This window comes from Blennius ocellaris (genome assembly GCF_963422515.1).
Source record: "Blennius ocellaris genome assembly, chromosome: 13".
Lineage (NCBI taxonomy): Eukaryota > Metazoa > Chordata > Actinopteri > Blenniiformes > Blenniidae > Blennius > Blennius ocellaris.
The window spans coordinates 21598489-21624852 of record NC_137662.1 but is presented as its reverse complement, the minus strand read 5'-3'; the positions used below and the strand labels follow the sequence as shown (position 1 = coordinate 21624852).

General features: G+C 46.9%; 1 protein-coding gene across 1 annotated transcript in view; it reads left to right on the top strand.

Moving 5' to 3' along the window:
• Nucleotides 1-21300, top strand: part of sdccag8 (SHH signaling and ciliogenesis regulator sdccag8) — a gene marked incomplete at its 3' end in the record, with an annotated part of 30658 nt that extends 9358 nt beyond the window's left edge. The window contains exons 14-17 of the mRNA XM_080507458.1: nucleotides 13958-14085; nucleotides 18557-18665; nucleotides 20641-20772; nucleotides 21258-21300. Of these exons, the coding sequence (XP_080363584.1) occupies nucleotides 13958-14085; nucleotides 18557-18665; nucleotides 20641-20772; nucleotides 21258-21300 (412 nt within the window). The remainder of the gene's footprint in view (nucleotides 1-13957; nucleotides 14086-18556; nucleotides 18666-20640; nucleotides 20773-21257) is intronic.
• Nucleotides 21301-26364: the final 5064 nt, after the last annotated feature.

Sequence of the window (26364 nt, the reverse complement as noted above, 5' to 3'; positions counted from 1 at the left end):
ATGGTGAGTTCTGCCGCGATCGGCCCACTGGAGGAAGCAGAAGAGAAGCGATAGAAGGTTTAAATCTCATACGAAAAGTCCCTCGGCGCAGCGAAGTGACGTTTTGCCTCGAACAACGGTGGAACTTGATCGTACACACACCTGCTTCATACACACCTGTTGAAAAGCCTTTTGTCTTTCTTTGAGGTCGGCTCTTGTTTTGTTTTTTTATTTGTTTGTTTCCACCTTTCATTTACCCACATGTCATGTTCTCAGCCGCGCTTTTCTCTTCCCATTCCAACAGCAAACAAATAAACCTCAAGCGATTCCCTTTTTTTTTATTTTTTCCTGCCTCTCTCTCTCTCTCTCTGTCTTTTTCTTTCTCTTTCTGTCCATCTGCGGGCCTTTGGGGGGTTATGCAGAGCTCCACGCAGTTCATTGGTAGTCGTGCCCTTTCTTGTTGTTCACTACAGAGCCATGCATGAGCTTTTGTAGTCTTGGTGGGTTTGGTTTGTGTCGCTGTGTTAGATGGTAAGGGGGGGGGGGGGGGGGGGGGGGGGATTCACAGTGGCGAGGCCGGGAGCCATTTTTTTGTGTGACCAGCCTCGTTTGATTCCGTCTTTGCAACTCGTCCGCGCCTCTCTTTTAATTCCGTGGCCCAGATGATCACAGCTCGCCTTCAGAACGGAGGACATGAAAAAGGGGGGGGGGGGGGGGACGGGGACGGGGCGAGCTCGCGTCTGATTCCCGGTCGCCCCTCACCTTTCCCTTCCCGCATAAGCGCACGCTTGTTTGTACAACGGCGTCTCCGCAAAAACGCCCGGCGCCGCTACGCACATCAGTCGAACCCACATGCCTGCACACACAGACAAACCCCGGCACATTGCGCTCGCACACACACAGATGCAGGCACGCATCCGGGGGGGTCCCACGGCGGCTGGTGCGCTGCGCCGCGCTCCAGGATTGGATCATCAGCCAGCTGTGAGTTGGACAGCCCAGGATCTGTCCTAATCCCCGCCACTCTGTTCACATCGCCTCACACACACACACACACTCAACACACTCCAGTCCCGGCCCCCAGCCCAGCAGAGGGCTTTACCAAGTTTGTTTTGTTTGTTTGCTCCTGTCTTTCTCTCACTTTCTTTCTCTTCTCCTCTCCTTGTCTCCATCCGGCCTCATCTCTCTTCCCGTGTTGTGATCACATATCCCAGAGGCCACACAGGAAAAAAAAAACAAAAAACTGCCCAGCATAACTTCTGCTGCAACACATGCCAGCGAGGAATGAGCGGATAGATGTGTGTTTGCACGCGCCGGCGTATCCGCGGCGAGTTGAGACCTGTGTGCCCGCTCTCTCTGTTTGGGACGAGTCGAATGTCTGCGAGGCCCCCACCCCCCCCCAAATCTTCCACCCAATTTGTGATCCCCATAAAATCGAGCATCCATGTTCATGAGGGCGGTTGCTTAGTGCTGCAGGTGGAGCTGGAACCCAAATGGCTTCAGTGGAGAAGTTTACTTTCCGTGTCCTGAATTAGAACTTCGGCGGATTTCTAGATTCCAGGGCCTGGAAATATATCTAAACTCTCCATGCAGTCGGAAGTTCTGTCATAAGTCCAGACGCGCTTTGGCGAGAGGCCAAAGACATTTCCTTCCAGGTCAACTGGACGACCTGCCAGCAGATTCTTCTCTCCTTATACCTTTTTTTTGAGTTTTTTTCCAGCGTAATGCTACTTTTGCTTACGCCTCAAACGAACGCTTCCTCAGACTGCTGGACCGCTGGGCAATGTCTCTCACCGCGTCTTTAATCACACACCTCCACTCTTAGACTTTCTATTTCGAGTGAAAAAGTGTGTTCACACCGTGCAGTGAGCCAGCCGGGGTGTGCACCGTGTGGAATCGTGTTCGTCACGGTCAGAAGAGTCAAGCATCGCACACTGGATACGTCTCAGTCTCGGAGGTCGCTGCCGTGGCTACAGGATACCTCGGGGTGCAAATAGTAGATCAGCCATTGATGCCAAATGCACATTATTCGCCCTTATTCATTAGAAGCTTCCAGTAATTTCTCAATGCCAATGTGGAATTTGCAACACAAGCAAATTAGTTTACATTGAGTTTATTAGTCAAAGTCAGTGTAGCTCTGTACCACTGATGTTATTTTGAATACAACGGTTTTGGACCATGTCGAAGTGTTGAAAAGCTGCATGATGTGACCCCTTCAATGCACAGACAGCTGTTTATTTAGAGCCTCTTAATTCATCACAGCTACTGCGGATGGAGACAAATGTTTTTCATGTCAGGAGTAATGAGACGCTGTGTCGAGTTACGTAAGAGGATTGATGGCTGAGACGACTAAAGCAATGGGCAGCAAACTCATTTAAACTTCAGTTCTTGTAATGACACCCTTGATTTTATTGTGATACGATATATAATAACATTAAAAAAAAAAGTTGTTGCATTATCAATAGTTTGGTCAAGGTCAGCCAAATGACAGCACACATACTAGGTAAGTTACCAGTCCAACGCAGAAATACACAATAACACATGCTTATATTCACAACCGGGACCAACCACAATTCATATTTTGGCCTATGGGAGTGAAACTGGAGAAAAAAAAACCACGCGTGCACAGGAAAGAACTTGCAAAGCGAATCGAGCCGGGAGTCAAAGTCCAACTCGCTGTGAGGCCAAAGTGTCCTGTCCTCAACGAAATGAGTTTTCACCTCGTTAAAGGAGGAGAGACGAGGTCCCAACGTCTCCACTACAGAATGAGAACCCTGAAAATGTCATGAAACACGAGGCGGCAGACAGGAAGGCTGGTACGGTTGCTGTGTTTTAGAGCCTCGCTCTCCTCGCCGTGACCCTGAAATCACAAGATTGATGCAGAGAATGAGTCACGCGAAGCTCCCGACCCACCGCAGTGTCTCGTATAGGGAAAGTTCCCCCAAACTCTATTAAACATGTCATGCTGCTGCTCTCTCTCTCTCTCTCTCTCTCTACCTCTCTCTCTCTCGCCTCAGTTGTACGTCATGATATCAAGGTCTGGAAAGGCAGCGAACAGAACTGTGTGTGTGTGTGTGTGTGTGTGTGAGGGCGGAGAAGTGTAAATGAGGAAGGTGAGGCAGCAGATGCCGCGTCCCGCCAGAGGCTCGCTTTGAGCAGCGAGCGAAATCTGGGCGCGACAAAACTGCTGCAAACCAACTCGGCGGGAGGCCCTTGTCCAATCACGGCCCGGAATAAAAGGGCCGGGGCGCCACGCGGGCTGCAGTCGCTCAGGAGAGGCGGGGGCCATAATGAACCTGCGAGCGTTGCCAGCGAGCGCGCACACACACACACACACACACACACACACGCACACACACGCAAATCACAGCATCTTTCTTTCTACCTGGCATTAACAGTGTCGAACCACTGTCACCACACACACACACACACACACACACACACACGCACACAGCCTCGACAACAACTGTGCGCCGTTTTTTTTTTTTTTTTTTCACGCGCTTGTTTATGGGCGTGCGCTCAGACGAGCCGGCGTGCGTATCGGCGTGCGAATGTTATGTGTTGATACCTTTGGGCTACACCTGTGTCTGTGAAGTTTGATGTGTGTGTCTCTGTGTGACAGCAGCGGGGCAGTGCCAGGTATGAAGCTTGCTGTGTGTGTGTGTGTGTGTGTGTTTCAGTGTGTGTGTGTGTGTGTGTGTGTGTGTGTGTGCCTGTCTGGTCGGCGGCCATGTTGTTGGGTAGCAGATGGCACCATGGTTGGCAGGGGAGGGGCTGCTTAGCACAACTAATCAGACAGTTACGGATAGGGCAGCTGGGAGGGCCGTCGGCCAGCCGTGTGTTCGTGTGTGTGTGTGTGTGTTCGTGTGTGTGTGTTCGTGTGTGTGTGTGTGTGTACCACGGAGTGCCATGATGTTGACAGTGGTGGGCCCGTTGGCCCGGTGATGAGACCTTGCCGCGTTCGTCTCTCCTCGCCGTCGGAGTGCCCTCTCTGCCATCCTGCCTCCTCACCTCTCCCTCTCTCTCTCTCTCTCTCTCTCTCGCTCAATCTGTCGAGACCGACTCACTGTTTTATCCTTTCTTCTACTTTTCTTTGACTCTCGGCCTCCTTTTGTCTTCCTCTCACACTGTCTGACGCTCCGCTGCGTCCTGGACTCCTTCAGCTGTATTCATGTAATTTGCTTCTTTTTTTTTTTGTCAAGCTGGGCGCTCGCAAGAATGATTGGAAATAATTGCAATATGGATTTAATCAAATTAGAACAATTTGACTTTGAAAAGTGCCGCCTCAAGATTGTCCTTCTCATGACACATATTGATGGTTCCGTAGCTGCCAGGGGTCCGAATGCTTGTTAAAGTCACACAGAACTACTAGCAACCCGCTTCCATACATGTACTGTACATTTTTATTTTCCAACACCGAAACACAAATTTGGCTGGATTAATAACTTATTGAAAATAGATTTACAGAGTCCTCAGCTATGTTGCCAGCGTCTTGATCATAGCAGTCTCCGGTTGCTCGGTTGCTTTTTCATAAATGAGACGTTCACGCCCCCGCACTCCACAAACCCAAGTATAAACGACATGTCTACTGCACATGATCATGTTTTTTTTTTTTTTTTTTGCAACAACTAGCAGGATATCTGACAGACTGGCTCCCTCACGTCTCCGCCGCTCTTTGCGGTTTACAAGTGACTCGTCTGCTCCGCCACTTACAGGTAGAGCAACGATCTTCATAATAAAATGTATGAAGCCAACAGAAGTGTTTTTTTTTGTAATTTTAACCGTGACTGTTTCAGACTGGCTTGTCTGGACACCAAGCGGCTGATATAGATTTTTTCAAAAGGCGCTCAATCTACCTATATTTCCTTTACGATCAACCAGTCGATAGCATATTGGGCATCCCTGCTCCACACATAATTCGCAGAATCTCCTTCCTCGATGACTGTTTGATACTGGAAACGCTTCACTCAACCTCCAGGTTTGTAGATACTCTGACCCATTAAACTCACTAAATCCACAAACTTTTCCTGCTTCTAACACAAGACGTGTGTAGAAACAGACGTCCTTTTTTTTCTTTCTTTTATGTATCTCGCCCACTAAAAGGTCCTTTGAAGAAGAGAGAACCTTCACTCCGCAATTGTTTTTATATATCTCCACGTTTAACCTTGCACAGAAGGAGTCATTATCTTAAACTATAGATCCTATGAGGTGTTTGTGCAGGACAACGATAAAAAGCTGGATCTGCAAAACAGTAGTTTGAGTATTTCAAAGATGGCTTCCTTCCTGATTTGTCTTCACCAGTTTATTCCATCACTGCACCTTTTTTTTTTTTTTTTTTTTTCAAGTGCAAGTCTGAGTTAAGTTTGCGAGATTGCTGCAAAAAGATGCAAGTATTCCTGCATCCACCCATCAGCAGTTATGTAGTAGAAATCTCACACACGCCTTTCTCATTTAACTGGACAAACTTTTTTTTTACGTCCGACGACGAGTTCCAGTTCACGCGCTTGTAGCTTCAGCCGAAGGAAATCACACGTTCTGCAGCGAGTCCAAAGATTATTAGGCAGAGCTGTAATGTGTCCGTCCTGGGGGGCTGGAAGTGGACGGAACAGACAGATCGTTGACTGTGAGACCTCGGGCAAGATGGAGGCAAATCTGTCGGCTACAACTGTTCTCACCCCAGCCAAGTGTGCCCTGGGACACTGGCCTACATACACTCACTACTGCTGGAGGACAGAGAAGGAGAGATGGAGAGAGAGAGAGAGAGAGAGAGAGAGAGAGAGAGAGAGAGAGAGCACCAGCCCTCTGTCATCAACCCACCATTCACCCTTCACCTCGTACTCATCTCTCACCTACTTTTGTGTTTGGAGGATTTCCCTCCACACACACATCTCCACCTCGTCAAACTTCCCACGTTTCCAAACTTTGTAATCTCTAAATATGTGAATGATTTAAAAAAAAAAAAAAGTTGTATTCAATTCTAATACTCTGGAGTTTTATAGGAGCTTTATATATCTCAGATAGAGTTGTCGTCGTACATGGATCAGGAAGTAAATTAGCATTGGTGTGTTACGTGTGTGTGTGTGTTTTTGTGTGTGTGTGTGTGTGTGTGTGTGTCTGTCATCTGGTCAACTTTATGCCTTCACACCCCCCTGCTGGGAGGGTGGCAGCATCAGTGGCTCCACTGCCCAGTAGGCACAGCTTTCATCCAACATGACAGAACCGCTCTCTGCTCTTCCTCTTCTCTTCATTTCCCCCCCTTTTACCTCTGTAACACTCTTTTACCTGATTGATCTTTCCTTTTTATCCTTTCAATCCTCTTCATTTTTGCCCTTCATATAGCTGCTCTTTGTTCTCTTGTGGTTTTTTTTTGTTTTTTTTTTCTCCTTGTCTTCAATCCATCACTCTCTCTCTCTCTCTCTCTCTCTCTCTCTCTCTCTCTCTCTCTCTCTCTCTCTCTCACTCTGTTGCCCTTTGTAAGCACAGCGGTGCCAGACAGTGCCTCATAGGTAGCAGGCCGGTGCCCCCGTCAGCAGATTGTACTGGGAGATGATCACAAAGACGAGCAGGACGCAGAAGGGAGGTGGGGGGGGGGGGATCGGAGTGAGGTAGCAGCTGAGTGGAGATAATCTCTAAGATGTTGAAGGAGGAAAACTGGAAGGAGAAAAAAAAAATTAAAAAAGCAGTGAAGAGTTGAAATAGTGTGGTACAATTAAAAATAAAATAAAAAAGACAGTCGGGCGGCCCTTTAAATGTAAAATAATGCTTCTAACGCACCTGATTTGGGATAAATCAGAGCTGGTTGATTACAAATTGCATTGAAATGATATGATGTTAAAGAAAAGAGGGGGGGTGCCTTTATTTGCAGTTACACCACATTTCATAACATATTTTTTAATGACCCAATTTTAAAGGCAATATAAAACTAGTTCATCAATACAAATGTGTGTTTCCACAACATAATCTAATACTTTAATCCTCCACTTGTGTCTGATCATGATTCCTCGAGAACTTAAAGGAAAGAACTTCCACTTGCGAGGAGCAGCTTAACCATCCTAATCCTGATTTCCCACGATGAAGCTCACTTAAACCACTTTGAGAACCAGAACGATTCACATTGCTTGTATCGTGAGGGAGAAAAAAACCCACCCTGCTTCGTAAAGAGTGGAGTCGGTGCATGTGGAGACGGCAGTGAGGCGAATCCGCTTGAAAATAAACGGTCCAGGGGAAAGAGGAAGTTTTGCAGAGGAGGTGGAGTTTGGTAAATTGTTTGGGGAGGGTTTAGAGAGCGGTGAGAGAGGTGCATGCCTCCTTCCTGCCAGTTGCCCGCACCCCCACCTCCACTCCTCGGACCGGGCGGGAGGGGAGGGGGGGAAGGGGGGGCGGGGGGGGTGAGTGGCTTTTGAATGGACATCAGGTGTGAAGTGAATTCCAACACAGGTGGACCGTTGCTCACAGCAGGACGTTCGCTCTCCATGTGGCTCAAACTTTATGTATGAACACAATTCTCTGGCACCGCTCGCCGTTTTTCTTTTTTCCCCCGGTCAAACTTTTTTTTTTTTTTTTTAATGTCTTTGCATAGAAGCTAAACTTTTATCGCTTTTTTTTTTTTTTTAAAGGACTGGCGTACGGTTCACTTTTGCAAGGAAGAAATTGGCAAATTTTCAACTTTCACATCCTTGTGTGTCATATTGGCTCTTTATTAATGCGCAATAAGACATTCACATGACATGTTTTGTACTCGCACTAAACAAAAACATCTAATTAGAAGAAGAAAACCTGATTGAAAAAAAAATAATCATAATTTTAAGGCGGTTCGTTTACCTTCTGAGCTGAAATAGATTTGACCTCCGCCACTGCCACATATGTTCCCCATGACTATTTCTGCAGGCCACAGATTTGACACTGCCGTTAAAGTCCTGGGTTTCTGGATTGGGTCAGAGGGAGAGCATATTGTACGTATGCTGTGTTTATTTAAAAAAAAAAAAAAAAAAGGAAATCACAGATGCCTGCGCTGCCAGTCCGCTCTTCTTGTGTTAAGACCATCAGTCAACTGTGCCAATTAAGATTTTTTAAACTTCTCGCTCTGTTCTTATGAGCAGATAGTTGACGACGGAGGCCAATCGGCGGCTAATTGCTTCAATCTAAATCGGCATTTTTTTTTTTTTTTTCCTCTGTGTGCTTATAACAGCAAATGTTTGTTTCTCTGAGGGTCACGTCTATTTGTAGCCCTCTGCGTGTTATGTCCATGCGTTTATTCGTATTCGGGAGAGATTACAGGCAGCTTTTGAAACGGACCAGAATTTGCACGGTTATTGTTCATATTTGGGCGCGCGATTATGTGTGTGTGTTTTAATGTCAACACTACCTTTAACAGTTGCAGTTTCCAGTTTTTTTTTTTTTTTCGGGCATCGTGGGCTCACCACTGACCTTGGTGGCAGCGGGGGGGCTTTAGTGCTCCTTGAAGAAGAAAAGAGGCTTGGGCCGCCCGCTGTAAACAAAGTTGACTTGCCGACAGATGGATTGAATGACAGAGAGGCTAACTGAGCCAGGAAACGGGGCCTGGCAGCATCGCACCGAGCAGCGAGAGAGAGAGAGAGAGCGGGAGAGAGAGAGAGAGAAAGAGAGAGATAAAGGGGGGGGGGGTGGAGGGAGGGAGGGAGGGAGATGGAGAGGGGAGAAGAGAGAAGAGGTGGCCAACAGGAGAGGAGGTGTGAACAGGTGCAGGGCCGCTGAAGGAAGAACCAGCAGATGGAGAGAGACACAGCCAGTTTAGTTACAGGAGGAAAAAAAAAAAAAAAGGGTGGGAGGGAGACGAGGAAGGGAGGAGGGAGAGATGGAAACGGCAGAGGGAAAAAGGAGAAGAAAAAAAAAACAAGAATCGGAGCAGAGATGAGAATGCTCTGGACGGGTAGATGGACAGATATGTGGGTCGGGGTGCAGCGGCATCAGGCCGCCGCCGAGGGAAGCGGCGAGATGGAGGGAGGAGACGATGTGGGAGCGCAGCGGTTTGACTCGCATCGCCCCCGAGGCTTAATAAAAATGTGCTAAAAACACATTGAGGTGTGTACGACGAGAAAAAAAGGAAAAGGGGCGGAGGGGGAATAAATAAAAAAAATCGTGCGCCACACAAGACAATTCAGATGTTTATTGTGTGCGGCGTCACCGATACACAACAAAATGCCTCAATATGTCACTTCGTTATTCTCGACGGCGCGTCTCCGCCATCGTTGGCAGCAGGCGGCGAGCCGAGGCCTACACAAGGCCTCCGCCGCACGCTCCAGCCGCCTCACACATATAAGCGGCGACCGGCGCCGCGGCCACCGGCGCATCAGAACCGCTGAATATTAATGCAGCCTGATTGATGCGGTCTATCATAAATAGCTCGGCTAGGTCCGCTGGAATCCCTCCACCGCCGGTGAATCATCGCGAGTGTCGCCATTTGCAGCCGCCCGGAGACCAAGTCAGTTAACGGTTGTGGTTTTATAGTATATAGTGTTGGCTTGTCGGAGTGAAGTCTCGCCGACGTCAAGACTCAAAATATAGTTGTGAGAGAGCGCTGTGAATTAATTCGTTTGAATGGCGGCGAGGTATCTCCAGAGCAGCTTTCACTTGTTTGCGGGAGATGACAATATGTCGACGGATCCTCATCAAGATCAAGTGAAAACACAGTTTTTTCCCCCACATGTTCGTAATATCTTAAAAAAAAAAACTATGCAAACCTCAGTTCTTGAGCTTGTTGCATTTCAAACTTCTTCTTTTTTTTTTTTTCTTCCCCTGCTCGTTCTCCAGGTTCATCAATACCTGCAGTCCTCGTTGGAACAAAGCCTGTGATTTTGCGCTATAGGCTACGTTCACCTTCTGTTCACCTGTATGTTAATTTTACACCTGTTTTTGTGCGACGCCGCAGCATCACAGAACATGAAATATGAATATGCATTTATTTCAGACTTATTATTCTTTGTTTGCCGTTTTGTTTCTTGCGTAAAATGATTAATATGCATTAATATGCGGTGCACAATGTTTCCAGACTTTGTCTAAAGCACACAAGTTCTTATCTGGAGTTCAGGCCTCATCCGTCATGTCTATTTCTGAGCTGCAACAACAATTTGGCATAAATTCTGTATAGTTTCCATGCGCGCAAACATTTTTGTGGGTTTTTTTGTGTGTGCATTTGTATATTATTACTGGAGTTGTGTGTGTGTGTATACGTGTCAGAGTGATATTGTGTTTCCTGGAGAGTGAAGTACATTTCTACTTTAGTCAAAACAGCGGTCAGTGGTAGCCTGGCGTTGGCGTATGTCTCCAATTCCTCCAAGTCCACCGTCTGACTCCAATTTGTGCTCGTTCTCTGATAAACCGCGGCATTTGGTGGTTCTGGCGTGGGATGCCGGCTGCACCATGGGGTGCTGCAAACTCCGCGCTTGGTCAGGCCCTGGCACCCCACATCTAATGGGCAACAGCTTGAATAGTGCCCACTTAAGCAGGCAGTGTGGACTGGGCTCCCTCTTCTTCCTCATCGCTCCAGCCAGCGGGCCAGCCAGCCACCGCCTCTGCCACCTCCCACTTACCCAGCAGCCACTGTACCTGGACGCAGCCCCAGAGCCATTCCAGCCTACCTTAGGCCCCTGGCCCGTGCTGCTCTCGCCATACTTATCAAGCTGTCCTACGGTGCGTCAGGCCAGGCATACACAAACAGGCCCAGCTATCTTGCTAACTGAACATTCAGTCGATTGCCGCCGAGGCCCAAACAAGAGTTCCTGCCACAGGCAGCGTCCCAGAGCCCATTCACCAATTAACTGGAAGGCAGATTGTTGCCCAAGGAGAATTATACATCCCCAGCCCCACACATTCAGCCTCTGCTCTACCCCGACGCCCCCGAACGCTCGCTCCAGGGCTTGGCTCTCCTCTGACATCTCTTCTTTGCTTTCTGTTTTTTTTTTTTATGCCTCAGTTTGATCGCGCCATTTTGGGCCGGCATTTTACAAGTAAACATGTCGCGTTTTGACTGTTGATACAAAATGGCCACGCTGGAAAGATCCCCGCAACTTTTGATCCGTCGGCGTCAGTTTGATCTTCAGTTGAGACTTGCGAACTCGTGACAAGACCCTCAGACGCAACTTTTTATCCGAAGCGAGTTCGTGACGCCGACTCGGGACGTCCCCGCTTGAACCCCGGGGGCCCCGAAGGCCTCCCGTCTCATTGTCCCGGTCGACGCGCTCTCATCCGTTTGTACCCGTGGTCCGTGGTCGAGTCGGTCGGCGAGACCAAACAGATGCCCAAATGTGAAGCTCTCTGTCTTTTTTTTTTTTTTTTTTGTCACTCTCCTCTTCCTCACCACCACTCTATTGCTGACTGCTGGAACTTTCTGGCGGACTCTCTGATGCTAATTGGTGGGTAAACAGGTCTGGTGTGAGCCACCCCCCCCCTTCTCTCCCCCCCCCCCCCCCCCCCCCCCCCACCCTCCTCCTCCTCCTTCGATCCGAACCGCACACAAACACACACACACACACACACAGACATACACAAATACACACGGCCCCCTGGAACCTCTTGCAGGACCAAATGGCTGGCAACGCCTGCCCGCCATCTCCCGCTGAGCCCTGGTGTGCGCTTTGGTGGCTCAGGCTGCTGTTCAAGCCCAGCGGGGGTTCAGTCGCTCACACATACACACACACACACACACACACACACTCATACGCGTACAGACACACACAGTCTCCTTGTGTCCCCTGCACACCCGCCACCCGCTTTCACACCCCAGACAGCAGGACAGCAGGAGAACACACACACACACGAAGGAACAGACAGACGCGGTCACTTTAGAGATGCAGGCCAAGCGCTGTAGGGGAGAAAAGTTTTCACTTAAACTGGAGAATTCTCTCTTCATTAGCGCCTTTGGACTTCAGGAAGAGTTCTGTTTATTTGTTCGTGTTTTTTTTTTTTTTTTTTCCTTCTTCTCCTCTCTTTGTAGTTCTTCTCGTCTCTCCTTTCTTTGTCTGCGTCTCTGTTGTCGCGGAGCGTTTGGACAGAGTTGAGTGAAAAAAAGTTTGGTTCAAACGCGGCGGCGTTTTAAAAGCCGGCGCCACCTTCGCTCGCGTCTTTACCTGCTCGCTATTGACACGGATTCAAGCGCGGATTAAAGCGATCGCGAACAATACGTCTGCGTTCCAGTTAAAGTACACAGCCATATGCAAACACTCTTAAAATACAAATGTTGCTGATGTTGTAACGCATCATTGGAGAGCCGTGTGTGTTTTTATTTAGCATGTGTGGCTCATGCTGCTGCAGACCCGGCATTGATGTTTTGACTTTTAACAAATCAGGAGACAAATGTTAAATTCTCAACCAGAGTTCTTGAGACCAGTTCGTATGTGTGTGTGTGTGTGTATGTGTGTGCGTGCACATGTGGTGTAGACAGCTGCTGTATCACTCAGGGGTCTTCTGGCTGACAGTGGTCTGACACGTTTACCCTTCGACCCCCTGAGTCTTTTCCATCATTGTCCTCTCTGTCCTTTCTTCCATGCTCATGTTGTACAGTGTGTGTGTTCTAATGCCTCCTCTCTCTCTCTCTCTCTCTCTCTCTCTCTCCCCCTCTCTCTCTCACCTCTGTGTTCAGCGACCACGCTCTGCTTTCCACATCACTGATCTTCTTCACGTGCCCCAAAACCAACTTCCCTTCAGCCGTGATTCAGAAACGGCGGCGGACTATCCTTGGGATGCGTTTAAGAATAAACTGCCGCACGTACTAAATCGTGCATTTAAGACACATTTTCCTTTAAATTCCGCTTGATACCGTCCCCCCCCGATCACATTGTAACGAGGCTGTGAGTGTGCAGGTCTCATTTATCTTGTGCGATTATTAAAACACACCTCTCGTTCAGAACTGCTCGCGTGCAACACATTTGTCAGCGTGTTTTGAATGTAATGGCCTGCATAATTAGAAAGCACTTAAATCCACATGAGGCTGATTAACAAACACACAGACTGAAAGGTAATGGAAGTTGGCTCCAGCAGAGTGGTGCTGCAGCGTTGCAGTCCTGTCCCAATTCGACATGGTAAAAGTGATCAGAGTGGGCTTTCAAGTCATGACTCAGAAACCGCTTTTTTTTTTATTGTGTGTGTTTTTTTTTAATGCTTCGGCATTAAGCAGAAGATGAATAAGACGCTATCAAGCTGAGACTAATGGTGTGTGATAAGTGACTCCGGGACTCAGTCGTGCTTTTTGATTGTTTTCCTTTATGGGAATGATGCTGTGCAGACATGCAGCAGGTATCATGGTGCAGCCTCACAGGATTCGATAGCCAACGAATAACATTTCTCTGATTTGGCCATGATGAAATTATGCCTGTGATCTTCCCCTTCGGTGTTTTCAAAGTGACTACAGACAAGTTCAATGCAGATTATACCAAACAGTGTTGTTAGTGATAATGTATCTGCTTTGATGAATAAATAAAATTAGACCTAATTACTGATTGCATAGAAAGCTTTAATTGTGAAACGTTCGACTCATTGTCAGTGATTTTATTAATATTGAGTTTCATATCTGACTGAAGCGTCTCTTTCAGCAGCATCCAGTGTCTGGGATTTGCCATCAGCCTCATTGGCTCTGGAAGGCACTAGAAAGCTCTCTTCAGTTTGTAAAAGCTCAGCTTATGCATGCAGTTAATCTCATTTATTCTCTCTAAGGCATGTTTTAATTCGGAACTCCAGCTTTTGTGACATTCTTCTCCTCCTCTGTATGGATGTACATGGCTAATAGCTGCTTTGAAGGAATAGAGAGGAAACATTGGTGCCTATTTCTTTGAGTAACTTTCTTTGAATCTCGTAAAGGGGACGTCCAGGATGTCCAGAGAAATGTCAGGTATGACGGTGGAATACTTGAGTTCACATAAGAAAAAATATCAGATATAAAGGAGACGATGATTCCCCTCGGATCCCAGGAGGATTAATCTCTTATCTCTTAATCTACTGTGTTTTACAGACAGGACAGGGAGAGTGCTGCACGGGCTCACGAGGAGGAAACGGCGTATGTGACACTTGCAGCGCGGGACAAGGAGAGGGAGCTGGTCGCCCAGCTCCAGCAGACGGAGGCTCATCAGCAGCTGAGAGGTCAGTGTCATGAGCAGAAACACATGCTGTGGACCTGAGAGGTAACGTTGTGTTTCACCAGAGAGACAAACCGTACAACACCGGGTGTGTTTTTGGGGGCTGCAAAAGGAAACACAGAACGGACACGTGAACTGTACACATGAAGGGTCGTCCATCACATACATTGTGTTTTCTTGTTTTTTTGGACTAAAAGCTGAGTTTTCATGTTTCGGTGTTTATTCCACTGCTCTGTCGCGGTGTCAAACATACCGGCCCGCAAGAGGCTCCAATCCGGTCAAACCACAATTAGATTTTTAAAAACGTTCAAAGAATTCGTTGTACAACACAAGAAAAAAACAACCTAAAAACGGGTTCAAACCTGGGATATTGTCACCACCAGGAGGGAGTGCCCACCAACCACCACGCGGCCCGAAATGTAAATATAAGCCGACATGTGGACGTGTGACATCACTGCCTGTCCTCACATCCAGCATCTCTCCATGGGCTGGTGCATTATGCAGGTATATAGGCTGCACTCTGAGGTTTCGCTCACTGAAGCGGATGAAGCAATTAGAGGACAAAATATTCAGAAGTGCTGGAGATGAAGCAGCACAGTGGAGAGGGTCAGCTGCAGATCCACCGCCGCTGAGCGGGGAGGGTCTCAGCCTCTTCCTCAAGGATGATTCAGCAGGGTGGATCTCGGTCGGAGCGGGGTCTTGAACCTGCGTCTTCCCTATGAAAGGGGTTTGTTTTTCTGCTTGCTGCGCCTCCACCCCCTCCCCCCCCCTCCTCCCCTGCTCCCCTCCGTCACCACACGGACAGGAACACAAGCTCATCAAGAGATCTCAAAAGAGCAGAACAGAGCGAGAAGAGTAAAGCGGGCGTCCAAAGAGGAGGCGAGACGCTGGCTGGGCAGAGCGGAGGGAAGGTGATGGGAGCAGAGTGGAGAGACCCCTTGTCTGTCTGCACAGCAGAGCTGCTGCTGCTAGCACATCTGTTGCACCATCTGGAGCCCCCCCACCACCACCACCACCACTCACCCCCACCGCCCACCCTTCAACAGCAAACCCCCTCCTCCTCCTCCTCTTCTTCTTCCTATCTTTTTATTTACCTGTGGTTCCCTCCAACAACCAGGGAGCCTGCTGGTACGCAGAACAAAGATGGAGAGTATAGAGGGAGGAATGGATGGAGGGAATGAGGGAGGGAGGGGAGGGAGGGAGGGGTGGGGGGGATAAACAAAGGGTTTCTTTCTGGCGCGTGTCGGCAGCACACATGTTGTCTAAAGAGAGCTGACATCAGAGCACAGCAGGAAGCTGTGGATGGGGAGGGGATAGAGGGGTGGACGTCCTTTAGTAACTCGCATCACTTCCTCTCCCCGTGCAACTCAACAGACGAGCTGGATAATTAGCTTTCTTGCTCTCCAAATCCCGCCTCTCCGTCCATCCGTTTGTCTTTCCATCCACCCCCCCCCCCCTCCTTCTTCTCCCCTCCCTCCCACCTTTTTTTTTTTTTTTTTCAGATTTTCTTTTTTTCATGTTTCTTTTTTGAGTAAATGTGTACAGAGCAGCCTCTAGATGATATCAGATATTTGTTTCTCTTCGTCCCTCCCCTCCCTGCCACGCTCCTTCCCTCCCTCCATCCCTCCCTCCCTCCCTCGTTTTTCCTCTGTTTGTTTCCAGTGCCAGTTCTGCTGTGTTTCTGTGTCCCAGGGTTCTTTTTGGCCTACGCATGGCCAGACGCATTCAAAGCCTGTTCAGCTAATTAGCATTCTTCATATAACTTTTTTTTTTTTTTTGCAGCACTGACCAAAACTTTGTTGAACGTACGTGTGCATCGCACGGCTCCCAAGTTTGTGTAGTTGAGTGTAACAGTTTGTCGGCGGTCACACGAGCGATGCTGCAGACCGTGGAACAAAAAAAAAGGTCACACGAGGCACATTTACAGTTTCTACAGCTTATTTTTCGAAAAGCAGTTCGCCCCCCCCCCTTAACTATCATACAGATATGAAGGGGGAAATCCACTTTTATTAAGAAGCGCAAGCGGGTTTCCCCGAAACGGTTCTTCGTCTATTTTTGCTAAACTCTCTCTCTCCTTATCACACACACACACACACACACACACACACACACACACACACACACACACACACACACACACACACACACACACACACACACACACACACACACACACAGGCATGCACGCACACACACACGCACACAAAAGAAAGAAAGTCTGAGCATACTTTTCAAAGACTGCGAGTCCTTGGTGTTTTTTGGTTCTGGTTTGACTGTAACAGAATGCCGGAGCAGGTGGATCATTCCCTCAATCCAAACGGCAGCCATTGTTATTTTAAAAGAGCAGACATATGTTGGAGAGCCGAACGTGGACCGTTTCAAAGGGACGATGAAAGCCCAGTGTTGGATTGTTCAGAAAGAGGCCCCCATGAGCGGATGAGGACGTGGCAGGAAGGGTTGGGAAGGAGAAAGAAAGCTGCTTTCAAACAACAAGCCGCTCTTTTTCCTCCACCTCATTTTTTACTACCCCACCCCCCTCCCTCCCTCTCCTCCTCCCCCCCCCCCTTTCTCTCACTTTATATTTCTATTCTCTTTTCTCTGTACGGCTGTTTCTCTCTGTATGTCTCTTCTCGTCGTTTGAACAGTTTTGATTTTAATGTGATTGTCCACAAAAAGCTTTTTTGCGGGACTACATTCAAAGAGATGTGCTGCATGTGTCTCGCTTTAGCTGCGGCGTTTGTTACACTGGGTTTTATTTGTTCACTCACCATAGATCTTGTGAAGCTGTGGGTTTTTTTTTTTTTTTTGTACGCGCTCGCAGAAACGTTATTTATCTGTGTTGATTCTGTTTATTAGGCAGTTGGTTGTACCTTCAGGGGTATGACGGCGTTTTATCATACGCACTTCAGTGATATCATGGGTCACTGAACCCGGTGCATTTTTATGATTCAGTTGATGAAACCTTTGCGGTTTTTTGTGTTGATCAGATCTGAGACCAGATCTGACTGCACTTTTCTTGATGGGAAATCACACGCAACTTTACCAATTACCTGTGATTAGTAAAGTGTGAATTTTCAAAAGACTGTTTTCTCGTTTCCGTTCAGGAACCAATCATTTCTCAATTTATACTCTTTGAATTGACGTTCTTTATTTTTTTCACTGGTGTCATGAAGCACGATCCCTATGAGGTCTCATCTGGTTCAGTCTTGACCTTGTGTGTGTGTGTGTGTGTGTGTGTGGGGGGGGGGGGGGGGGGGGGGACTTTAGGTATAAGTTGCAATGATTTGCTGTAGAAACCCCTTTTAAAAAGACAAATACTCACTCCTGTTGCAAAGCCCATTTGCATATAAATGCTTGCATGTATTGGGATCACTAAATCGTTGAATCTTAGTGGTGGGTTTTTTTTAATTTTATTTTTTACTTTTTTATTTTTACAGCATTCCATCCATCCTAAATTGAAAGTACAGCTTTCCAAATGTCAACTAAACATTCAGAGTGGGATAGGATGATTAATAATAAAGCCAGATGTCTGCAGGACGTGTTTCTATATAATCCGGTAATTTAAGCAGAACGTCCATGATTCCTCTCTGACTAAAGTTAAGAAAAACTACCAGATATAAAGTGATCACTGCAGGAATGGGTTTGTCTGTTCATACTCTATTTATACTCAATGTACCTGTTCAGGAAATCAAAGCACTGCTTTATCATGTCTTTTTTCAGGGAATTCAAATAAGTACTCTTTTCTAACATTTATCTCTGAATTAAGGGAAAACTTCAAATATAATGCATCTACATAAGACAAAACTGAGTTGTCCGTGTTCTTATTTATTTAACACTCTCAGATGTCAGGCGACCGCCTATTCAAATGATATTTTTGCAGGTTGCAGACTAAAAGGACTTTGAAAAGTCTCTTTGACAAGCTCAGATACAGTCGTACACCAGTGGCTGTGTCACAGTTTAGCAGAGAGAGTGGTGAGTGCAATATGTGGAGCCTGCATAAAGAAAAAAAAAAACTAAAAAGAGAAAGAAAACTTGCCTGGGAAGCAGTGCAGCATCTGGGGAACTGGTGGTGGGGGGTCAAAGGTCACCTCCTGCTGACCGTCTGCAATCGGATTCAAAACTGCCTCTCCAATCTGTAGAACCACCACCCAAAAAGTAGCTTGTCTACAAATCAGCTGCAAAAACACTATTGTAGTCCTTCTATAAGTGTCTGTAACTCAACTGGACAAGCGTTTCAACACTTTCAAATCCCCGCTGCTGTTTTATTGTGCTTCAAGCAGCTCATTTAACAATAAACAAGAGGTCCTGATTAAAGAGAAGGGGCAGGCGGGTGACGGTGACGCCCTGTCATCCAGTGCAGGCAGGATGAGAGGATTTAAGTGCATTCAAAATAAATAAATAAATAAATTTTTAAAAAATCACCTGTGGCGGCTGACCTGAGGTTTTAATGCCTGATCTATCCTGATTGTTTGCAGTCGGAGAGCTGGATGCTCTCCTGACCTCCCAGAATTCCCTGCTCGGGAAGCTGAGGGACGAATGCGGCGCACTGGTGGCCAAACTGGAGGAGTTGACGGGAAACAACAGGTCAGTGTTTCTAATATTCACCCAGTTCCATCTTGGATTCGTGTCCCTTTTTTTGTGTGTTTTTTGGTTTTTGTTTTGTAGCGTACACCGTGGTTTTTTTTGTTTTTTTTAAAGAAAAAATGATTACGGGAACAGTTGTTTGCTCTCTCACTCGGTTGTTTATTCCCGCTGTCTGTTGGACATCCTCGTCATCGTTTCGCGAAGCATCATCTATCCAGGCTGTTTGGACGGAGCATGTCAGCATACTACATACTGCTTTCCAGTCTGACCTGTTTTCTTGTTAACCTGATGCTACAGTAGTCACAGCAGGCCTGCCCAGCTCTCCATCTGGGCTGCCTGTGTTTGTGTATGTGTGTGTGTGTGTTTGTGTGGTCTTGTGTGCGTGTGTGTGTGTGTGTGTGTGCGTGTGTGTGTGTGAGAGTGACCCTGGGCCCAGTGTCCTGTCAGCTGTTGGAGCTGTGCTGCACATTAGTCACATGACAGCCCCCAATCTGGCCGTGCCAGACCGCACTGGCCTCACCAGCCACAGGACGCACACACACACACACACACACACACACACGAACACACACACACACACACACACGAACACACATTTCATTTTGTTATGGAAGGACATGGATACTGAGGACATAGATGTACATATACACATAATATTAATGTGTTCTTCTCTATGGGTAGTAGTTTGCACGGTCACGCGATGTGTGTGTGTGTGTGTGCGTCTGTGTGTGTGTGTGTGTGTGTGTGTGTGGTATTGGTGTGTTTTGCAGCCTTGGGCAGTTTGAGCTCCTGGAGTTTCAGCCCAGCGTAGCGGTTAAAATCCTGCTGGACGGCCTCAGTCAGGCTAAGTGAGGCGACACAGTCACAAGAAGACAAACGCAGATGAATTGTTGTTGGGAGTTTGAAGTGCGACTCATCAGAGGATCACTTCTCATTGCTGACCAGTGAAACTCCTGGGAAAATGGGAGTTTCAGGTCCTGGTAGCACTTTTTGCACTTTCCTTTCTGCATTTGAACAGGTAGAAATATGAATATTGTCTCGTCAGACAATAAGTTTCCAGAAGATATGTGATCATCGCTTAGTCTTTAATGTCACTCTTCAGTTTAAACGAACTCACTCAGTCCTTTTTAAAATCCCAACAGTGATCCTATGGTAAATATGTTTGTCATAATATTTGAATGTATTCATTCCAATATACTTTCAGTGTATATAGTTGTAGGGATAATAATTTAAAGCATAAAACGTTGGCGGGGATACTGTGCACTTTTATTGTTTAAGCACCATTAAATTAGTCAACGGCATCCAGTCGCTCCACCTTTTTTTTAGTACTGAGTATTTGAGGATTACTGAGTATTTTTTCCATTTCCTTACTTTGCTGTACAACTCCTCACTGGGGGGAGGAGAGGTCAGAGGATAGATGGGAAGTAGCAGCTAACCAACTCATAACTCATAACCCTGTCTGTAATCACAGTACATTTTGTAACGTCACCTGTCACTTTATATTTTATTTGGAGTTTTTTATTCTTTTTTGCTATTTCTATATAGTTAAGTTTAGTGAAGAGTCTATATAATATTGTACATAATTATTTATCTTATTTCGTTTTTTTAGACTTATCCTATTGTATTTATTTTTTATTCTTTGCTCTCTGTGTGCTGTTCCTGTGCTGTTAAAGCTGCTGGAACTTGAATTTCCTTGAGGGAGTCATTCCAAGGGATTAATAAATTCAATCCGAATCGGAGTCTGAATCTTTTTCATAATAACCTTTAATATATATTTAATAAATAAAGGGTAAGACTTACATATTGTCAAACCAGTGTGATGATTTAAAGTGACAAAAGTGGCATTTTAAGGTAGAAGATTGTGCATCAACTCAGAATTTGGTTGGGAGGAGGTTATGAAGTGCCTCACACATTGTCGTGTGGTGCAGTGTAACATCTGTGTGTGTGTGTGTGTGTGTTTGTGTGCACGTTGCAGAGGTGAGCTGGAATATCTGAGCCTGGAGAAGCAGCACCTGGAGGAGGCGGTGGCGAGTCTGAGAGCTCGCTGCTCCGACATGGAGACCCAGTGTGTGCAGCACGGCCGCATGCACCAACGCATGAAGGACAGGTACACACACGCACACGCACACTCACAAACATACACACACACACAGGGATTTGTCTGTTGTTCACTTACATTAGAAAAAAGAAAACCCTCACTTAATTCAGCTGTGATTTGCTTCCAGTTAATCAGGTTCAGGAACATTTTTTTGTTTGTTTGAATGAAACTGTGGCCTTTGTAGAGTTTTGTGTGGTCGTCAGTGACCGCCTGCATCCATTCACAAATCAGTATTAGGTTCAAACTGTTTATATTTATTTATTTTTCCACCAGCAGCAGCAGCAGCCCCTCCGTTCTCGCCCTCAAAGTAATTGTCAGCGTTGATTCCTTTCCATTTGTGCCGCTGACTTCCTCAAAAAAACTGTGTTTTTCTTCACAGTCGGTCCCCAGACCGTCAGTCTTCTGCACATCTGATGTTTGCTTTATATAAGAATAGTTTTAATTTCTGTTGACACAGTGGTTTTTGTGTCAGCAGTTTGTTCTCCTGCTGTCAGGATGGAGGCGACACTCTCCAACTCACTTCTGTCTCGCTGCTGATCAAAGGCTGTGGTTATTTATTGTGTCTTAATAAGACTCCCATGGATTACATGTAGGGCTTCTGTGCATTTATAGGCAAACACTGAACATCACAACATGTTTACTGGGATAAATTCTGAAGAAAAAGAGGACTATGCTCTTAAACTTGGATCTGAACTGTTAATTTCTGAGTTAGTTGCGTTAATTGCTGTTCTGCAGTGACTAAAACCGACACATCATATAGAAAGAAAATGTTAAGTGAGATAAGCAGCTATGAGGAATACACGTCACGAAGGCTGCCAGCGAGACAGGATGGGAATATAGGAGTAAAGAATAACAAATTAAACACCAGCATGTGGGTTACTTTGTTGGTTGCAGTTTTTCCTATGCTGTCTTGTTGAGAAAGTACGTATTTTTGCTCTGAATGCACTCGCTCATTCACTGAAACTCAGTTTGCTGTGTGAACTGTAAACATCTTGAACCGCCGCAGACAAGATTTAAAGCTTCTGTCAGCGTCTGTTTAGGTCTGAATACAGTCAGACGGGAAGATTCCCACTGAGAAAGTGGGAAATCTGCATTTCATCGACTTTTTCTCGACTCTTTCGCAGCACTGAGGAAGTGGGAATTATCCCAGTTCCCAGCTGCATGGATGTCTTGAGCAATTTCAGCTGCCAAGGCAATAATAAAAACATTGCTTGAACTTAATTAGGTGGACTTTTGTACCTGGACACACGTATATAAAAGCCGATTAAAAATGTCAACAAACTGTTTTAAAGCTGCATTTTCAATATTTCGCATGGTGCAGAGGAGGACCTGGTGTGATCTGAGTGAGAATAACTGGATCTGTGTGAGGAATTCACTGAAGGAACGGCACAGGAAACATCTCAGACACCTGTGTCCAGATAACTGCTCTCGCTATTTAATGTCCGAATTTGTTTTCTTTTTTTGGAAAAGAAGCACTGAAAAAAACACCAAATTGATTCACTGTTGAATTAATTCAGGGAAAATGTATTGTGATTCTTATAATAATGTTTTTTTTGTTTTGTTTTTGGCTTGCAAGGCCCCCAAAACTCACAAGTTCAACTTAAATATGAACATTTGTGTTTTTTTTTTTTTGTTTGAACTCAGGAAAAGCTGCTCTGGTTCTGGCTTATGCTACACGATCTGTACGTGTGCTCCGCGGGGGGGGGGGGGGGGCTCCTCCTCCTCCTGTTAGAGAGCGGCGCCCAGTTGGTGCGCCTCCCCACAGGGCACCTGGCGCCCGGGCCCCCGGTCTGCCAGTGTGGGCGAGGGTGTGTGGGTGTTGTTGCCCCACTCTGCAGGATCTCAAACTTCCCCAGTGTGCCCCCCCACCCCCACCCCCCCCCCAAAAATAAAAAAAACCTCTCGTTTCCTCTCACACACTCGCCCCGTTCGATGACACTACATATTGTCTCCCACCCACCGGCGTTAACCTGCAGACAGCCCGGCGCTGCCAAAATGCAAAGTTTACCGAGTTTACCGAGTCACAGCTGTCTCCCGGTTGTGAGTGCGACTTCTCCTGCGCGCTTCGTAGCAAGAATAACAATCTAAGTTGACAAGGAGTGTGAAGTATGAATATTCTGTATGTTTCCGCGCATATGTTGTGGTGGTATTTTTATGTGTGTGTGAGAGAGCGAGAGTGTGTATGGGCTGCTATTGCATGTTCTCCGGAGGTTTAGCAGAGCAGGAATCTGGCTGCCAAAAGTGGATTGGCTGGGAAGTTGGCACCTAACTTCTCTCTTCTCCCAACTGAACCACGATAATCACTCTTGGCATTTACCGAGTTTTATTTTCTGCTTTGACACTTAGTTTGTTGATGAATTCTCCTGATATTTCAAAAAAAAAAAAGAAAAGAAAAGAAAAAAAATCTCTCTCTCTCTCGAGTTCACTTCTATGAGAGGTCAGCACCGTCAGGCCGTCCCGACCACGTCCCCGTGTCTCAACCGCGGGAGACGGTGTGCGTCCGTCTGACGAGTTTGTCGCGGGTTCGCGTGGCGAACGAACGCCGTTTCCGTCTGAATTATGTGTATTTTTTTACGAGGTACGATGCAGTGCTGAGGTAAGAAGGTACGATGCACACTGCAGCTGGCACTCCTTCTTTTTTTGTGTGTGTCTGTGTGTGTGTGCGTGTGTGTGTGTGTACGTAATACTCTGAGGGCAAAACGAGAAAGCAAAGAAAGCTTGAAACCCTGCCACCGAGATATTTCTCCTCGCAGCGGTCTGCTCTCGAGCTGAGAACGAAGACTGGCTGTATTTATCGCCGCTCTTCTGGAGTCGCGTCTTGTTGTTTGCGACGTTCAATGTGCATGTTCATATCTAAATATATATATATATATATATATATATATATATATTGCCAGCACGTCATGTGGTACTTTCTCTCTGGTGCTTGAATAGCGCACTTGTTTTGTAATGTGTGTGTGTGTGTGTGTGTGTGTGAATCTGGGGTATATGTTAGTCGGTCCCCGCAGGCCCCCGGGTGCTCGGTGGGCGCCCTGCCGCAGCGCCCGGGGGTTAAGGTGTACGTGTTAACAAGCTGGTGCAAGTGGGTTCGCCATCCAGCGCCCCGCCCCTCCCCACAGCCTCTCCGTCGGCCCGCAATCTGTGCTGCGAAGAGCGGCAACAGCGCGCCACGCACAAAACATTTGGAAAATCAGCTTGATTTATTTTTACACGGGCGAGCCGATTGCCAAACGACACAGGGGTTTTTTAGCACACAATGTTTTCGCTGCACCGACTTAATTATTTATTTCACTATTTCTGTGTTGTTGCGTTTTTGTTTTTTTTGGAGGGTTTTTTTTTTTTTTTTTTTTCGCTCGCAGATGAAGGGAAGGAGCGGGAGGGTGGAGAGATAGAGGGAGACGGAGCGGTGAGTTCGAGAAGATGCACAAGCAGTTATCATAAAGGATTGGTTTTTTTTTAATTCAAGGGCTTTCATTACGTCGTGATTTTGTTCGATTAGATGTTTACTTTGGTGGGTGATTTTTTTATTTTTATTTTCATAAAGCTTTACTCCTCAACTACTGAGAAAACACACAGAAAAGAGTTAATGTTTGAGTTATGGCAGGTAAGAGAGACATCAGGGAAGGTAGGCGGCGGTACATAGATATTTATTAGACATATTGAGCGACTCTGCTAACAGATGCTAAAAGGAACAAATTATTAATAGTTGAATGCAGACATCTTGCAAATTTGTGTTTTCAGATGAATTCGAGGAACTCGAAATCTCAGTTGATTGAGACGATCTCGGTGAGAAACCCCTCAAGCTCTTGATGATTTTTAACGTCGGTGGAAACTTTTTAGTTTTGAGGTGCGCTTCTCTTTTTATACCTGTTTTTTTTTTTGCCACTTCAAGTGTTGAGTTTCTGTCTCAGAGTGGGGAAAAATACAACAGAGTCCTTATTTGCCTGTTAATTAAGAAACACACACGTTTTTATTAAGTTTAAGATTCTCGTAATCTCTCCGTCGTGATAACGTCGGCAGGCGCAGGAAAGTAAAGAAGGGAAAGTTTTCCCGACTCGCATCGGCGACTCGTCAGCTGTCCTCTCCTCTTCCTCTTGCTCTCCGCTCGTCTCCCTCGTCTCTCCGCACTCCTCCGTCTCGTACGCTCCAACTTTACTCCTCTCCTCTCTTCTCCTCCTCCCCTCTGCTTTCCCTGCTAAACACCACGCAACCTTTTCTCACCCCACAGCTGTTCGCAGGCTGTTTCACCAATTATCACTACGCATGTACACACTTAGGTCACATACACGCACACACGCGCACGCACACACACATTGGTACATACGACAGACCAACATAACACCAACACTTGCTTAATCACACGTATTGACAGCGGAGTGTGTTTGTCAGGCCAGTGTGTGTGTGTGTGTGTGTGTGTGTGTGTGTGTGTGTGCACGTGCTGTATAGGTGTGTGCGTGAGCACGCGGCTCGCGGTGCAGCCCTTTAAGGGGAGCAGCAACATATACGCAGATGTGTCTGTAGATCCACAGGCTTCACTGGGCCATATGGCCTCCGCGAAGAAAGATGGTGCGTGCGTCTGGAGGAGAGGCGGGAGGAGAGGGAGGAGGGGAGGGAGGGATGGAGCGGAGGATGGAAGAGGGATGCAGGGCCATGTGTGGCATGAGCTGTGCAAGCAGTTGTTGAAGTATGTATGCCTGTGGTTGTGTGTGTGGTTTTATGTGTGTGTTTGCGTGTGTGCGTGTGTGTGTGTGTGTGTGTGTGTGTGCGTGCGTTTGCACCAGAGGCTCCAGGAGATTGGTTAATGGAACAAATGGTCGCGGCGGGCTGGGGAAGAAGGAACAGGCTTGCTGCTACCGCGGGCGTACGGCGAGCCTCGGGCGAGGGCTGCTTCATCTGGGCTCCTGCCACACACACACCCTCTGTCAAACCCCCCCTACCCCCACTTCACCCCCCCCCCCCCCCCCCCCCCCCCTTACCCTCCCAAACACACTGTGTGCTGCCATGCCCCAAAAGCAAAAGGACGCTCCTCGCAAAACTTTTCATTTGCAAATGAAGTTGGCAGCGGCTGGGCAGAAGAGAACAGGACGGATTTCATTTGTCTCATCTGTGTGTGTGTGTGTGTGCGTGCGTGCGTGCATGTGTGTGTGTGTGTAAAATAGATAAAAAGCAGTGAGATGTGGAGAAAGTGGGGATGAAGACAAAGAGCAGGAGCAGCGTTGCACCGTCACCTCCCCGCAGTACATTGACACAAACACACTCTTACTGGGAGCCTATACACTTTTTTTTTTCACCTTCACACGTTTAGAAATGTATTTATTAATTTTTCTTTAATTATTTCTCACAGCAGCCGCTTCACTTTAGGCTTCTTTTCTTTCCTTCCCTTCACGTAAGAAGAAAAGTTGAGCTCCAATCACACTTCTGTTCACTCATTAAAACACAACTCATCACAAGACGCGTGCCCGGCTTTATACTCAAATTTAAAATGGGCTGCAGAGGGGAACGGCGGTCCGCTTGGCGGCTGCGGGACACATTATTTCTGACCTCTGGATGGCGCTGATCAGTCGTCCTCCCTCCCTCCCTCCCTCCCTTCTTCCTCCTATT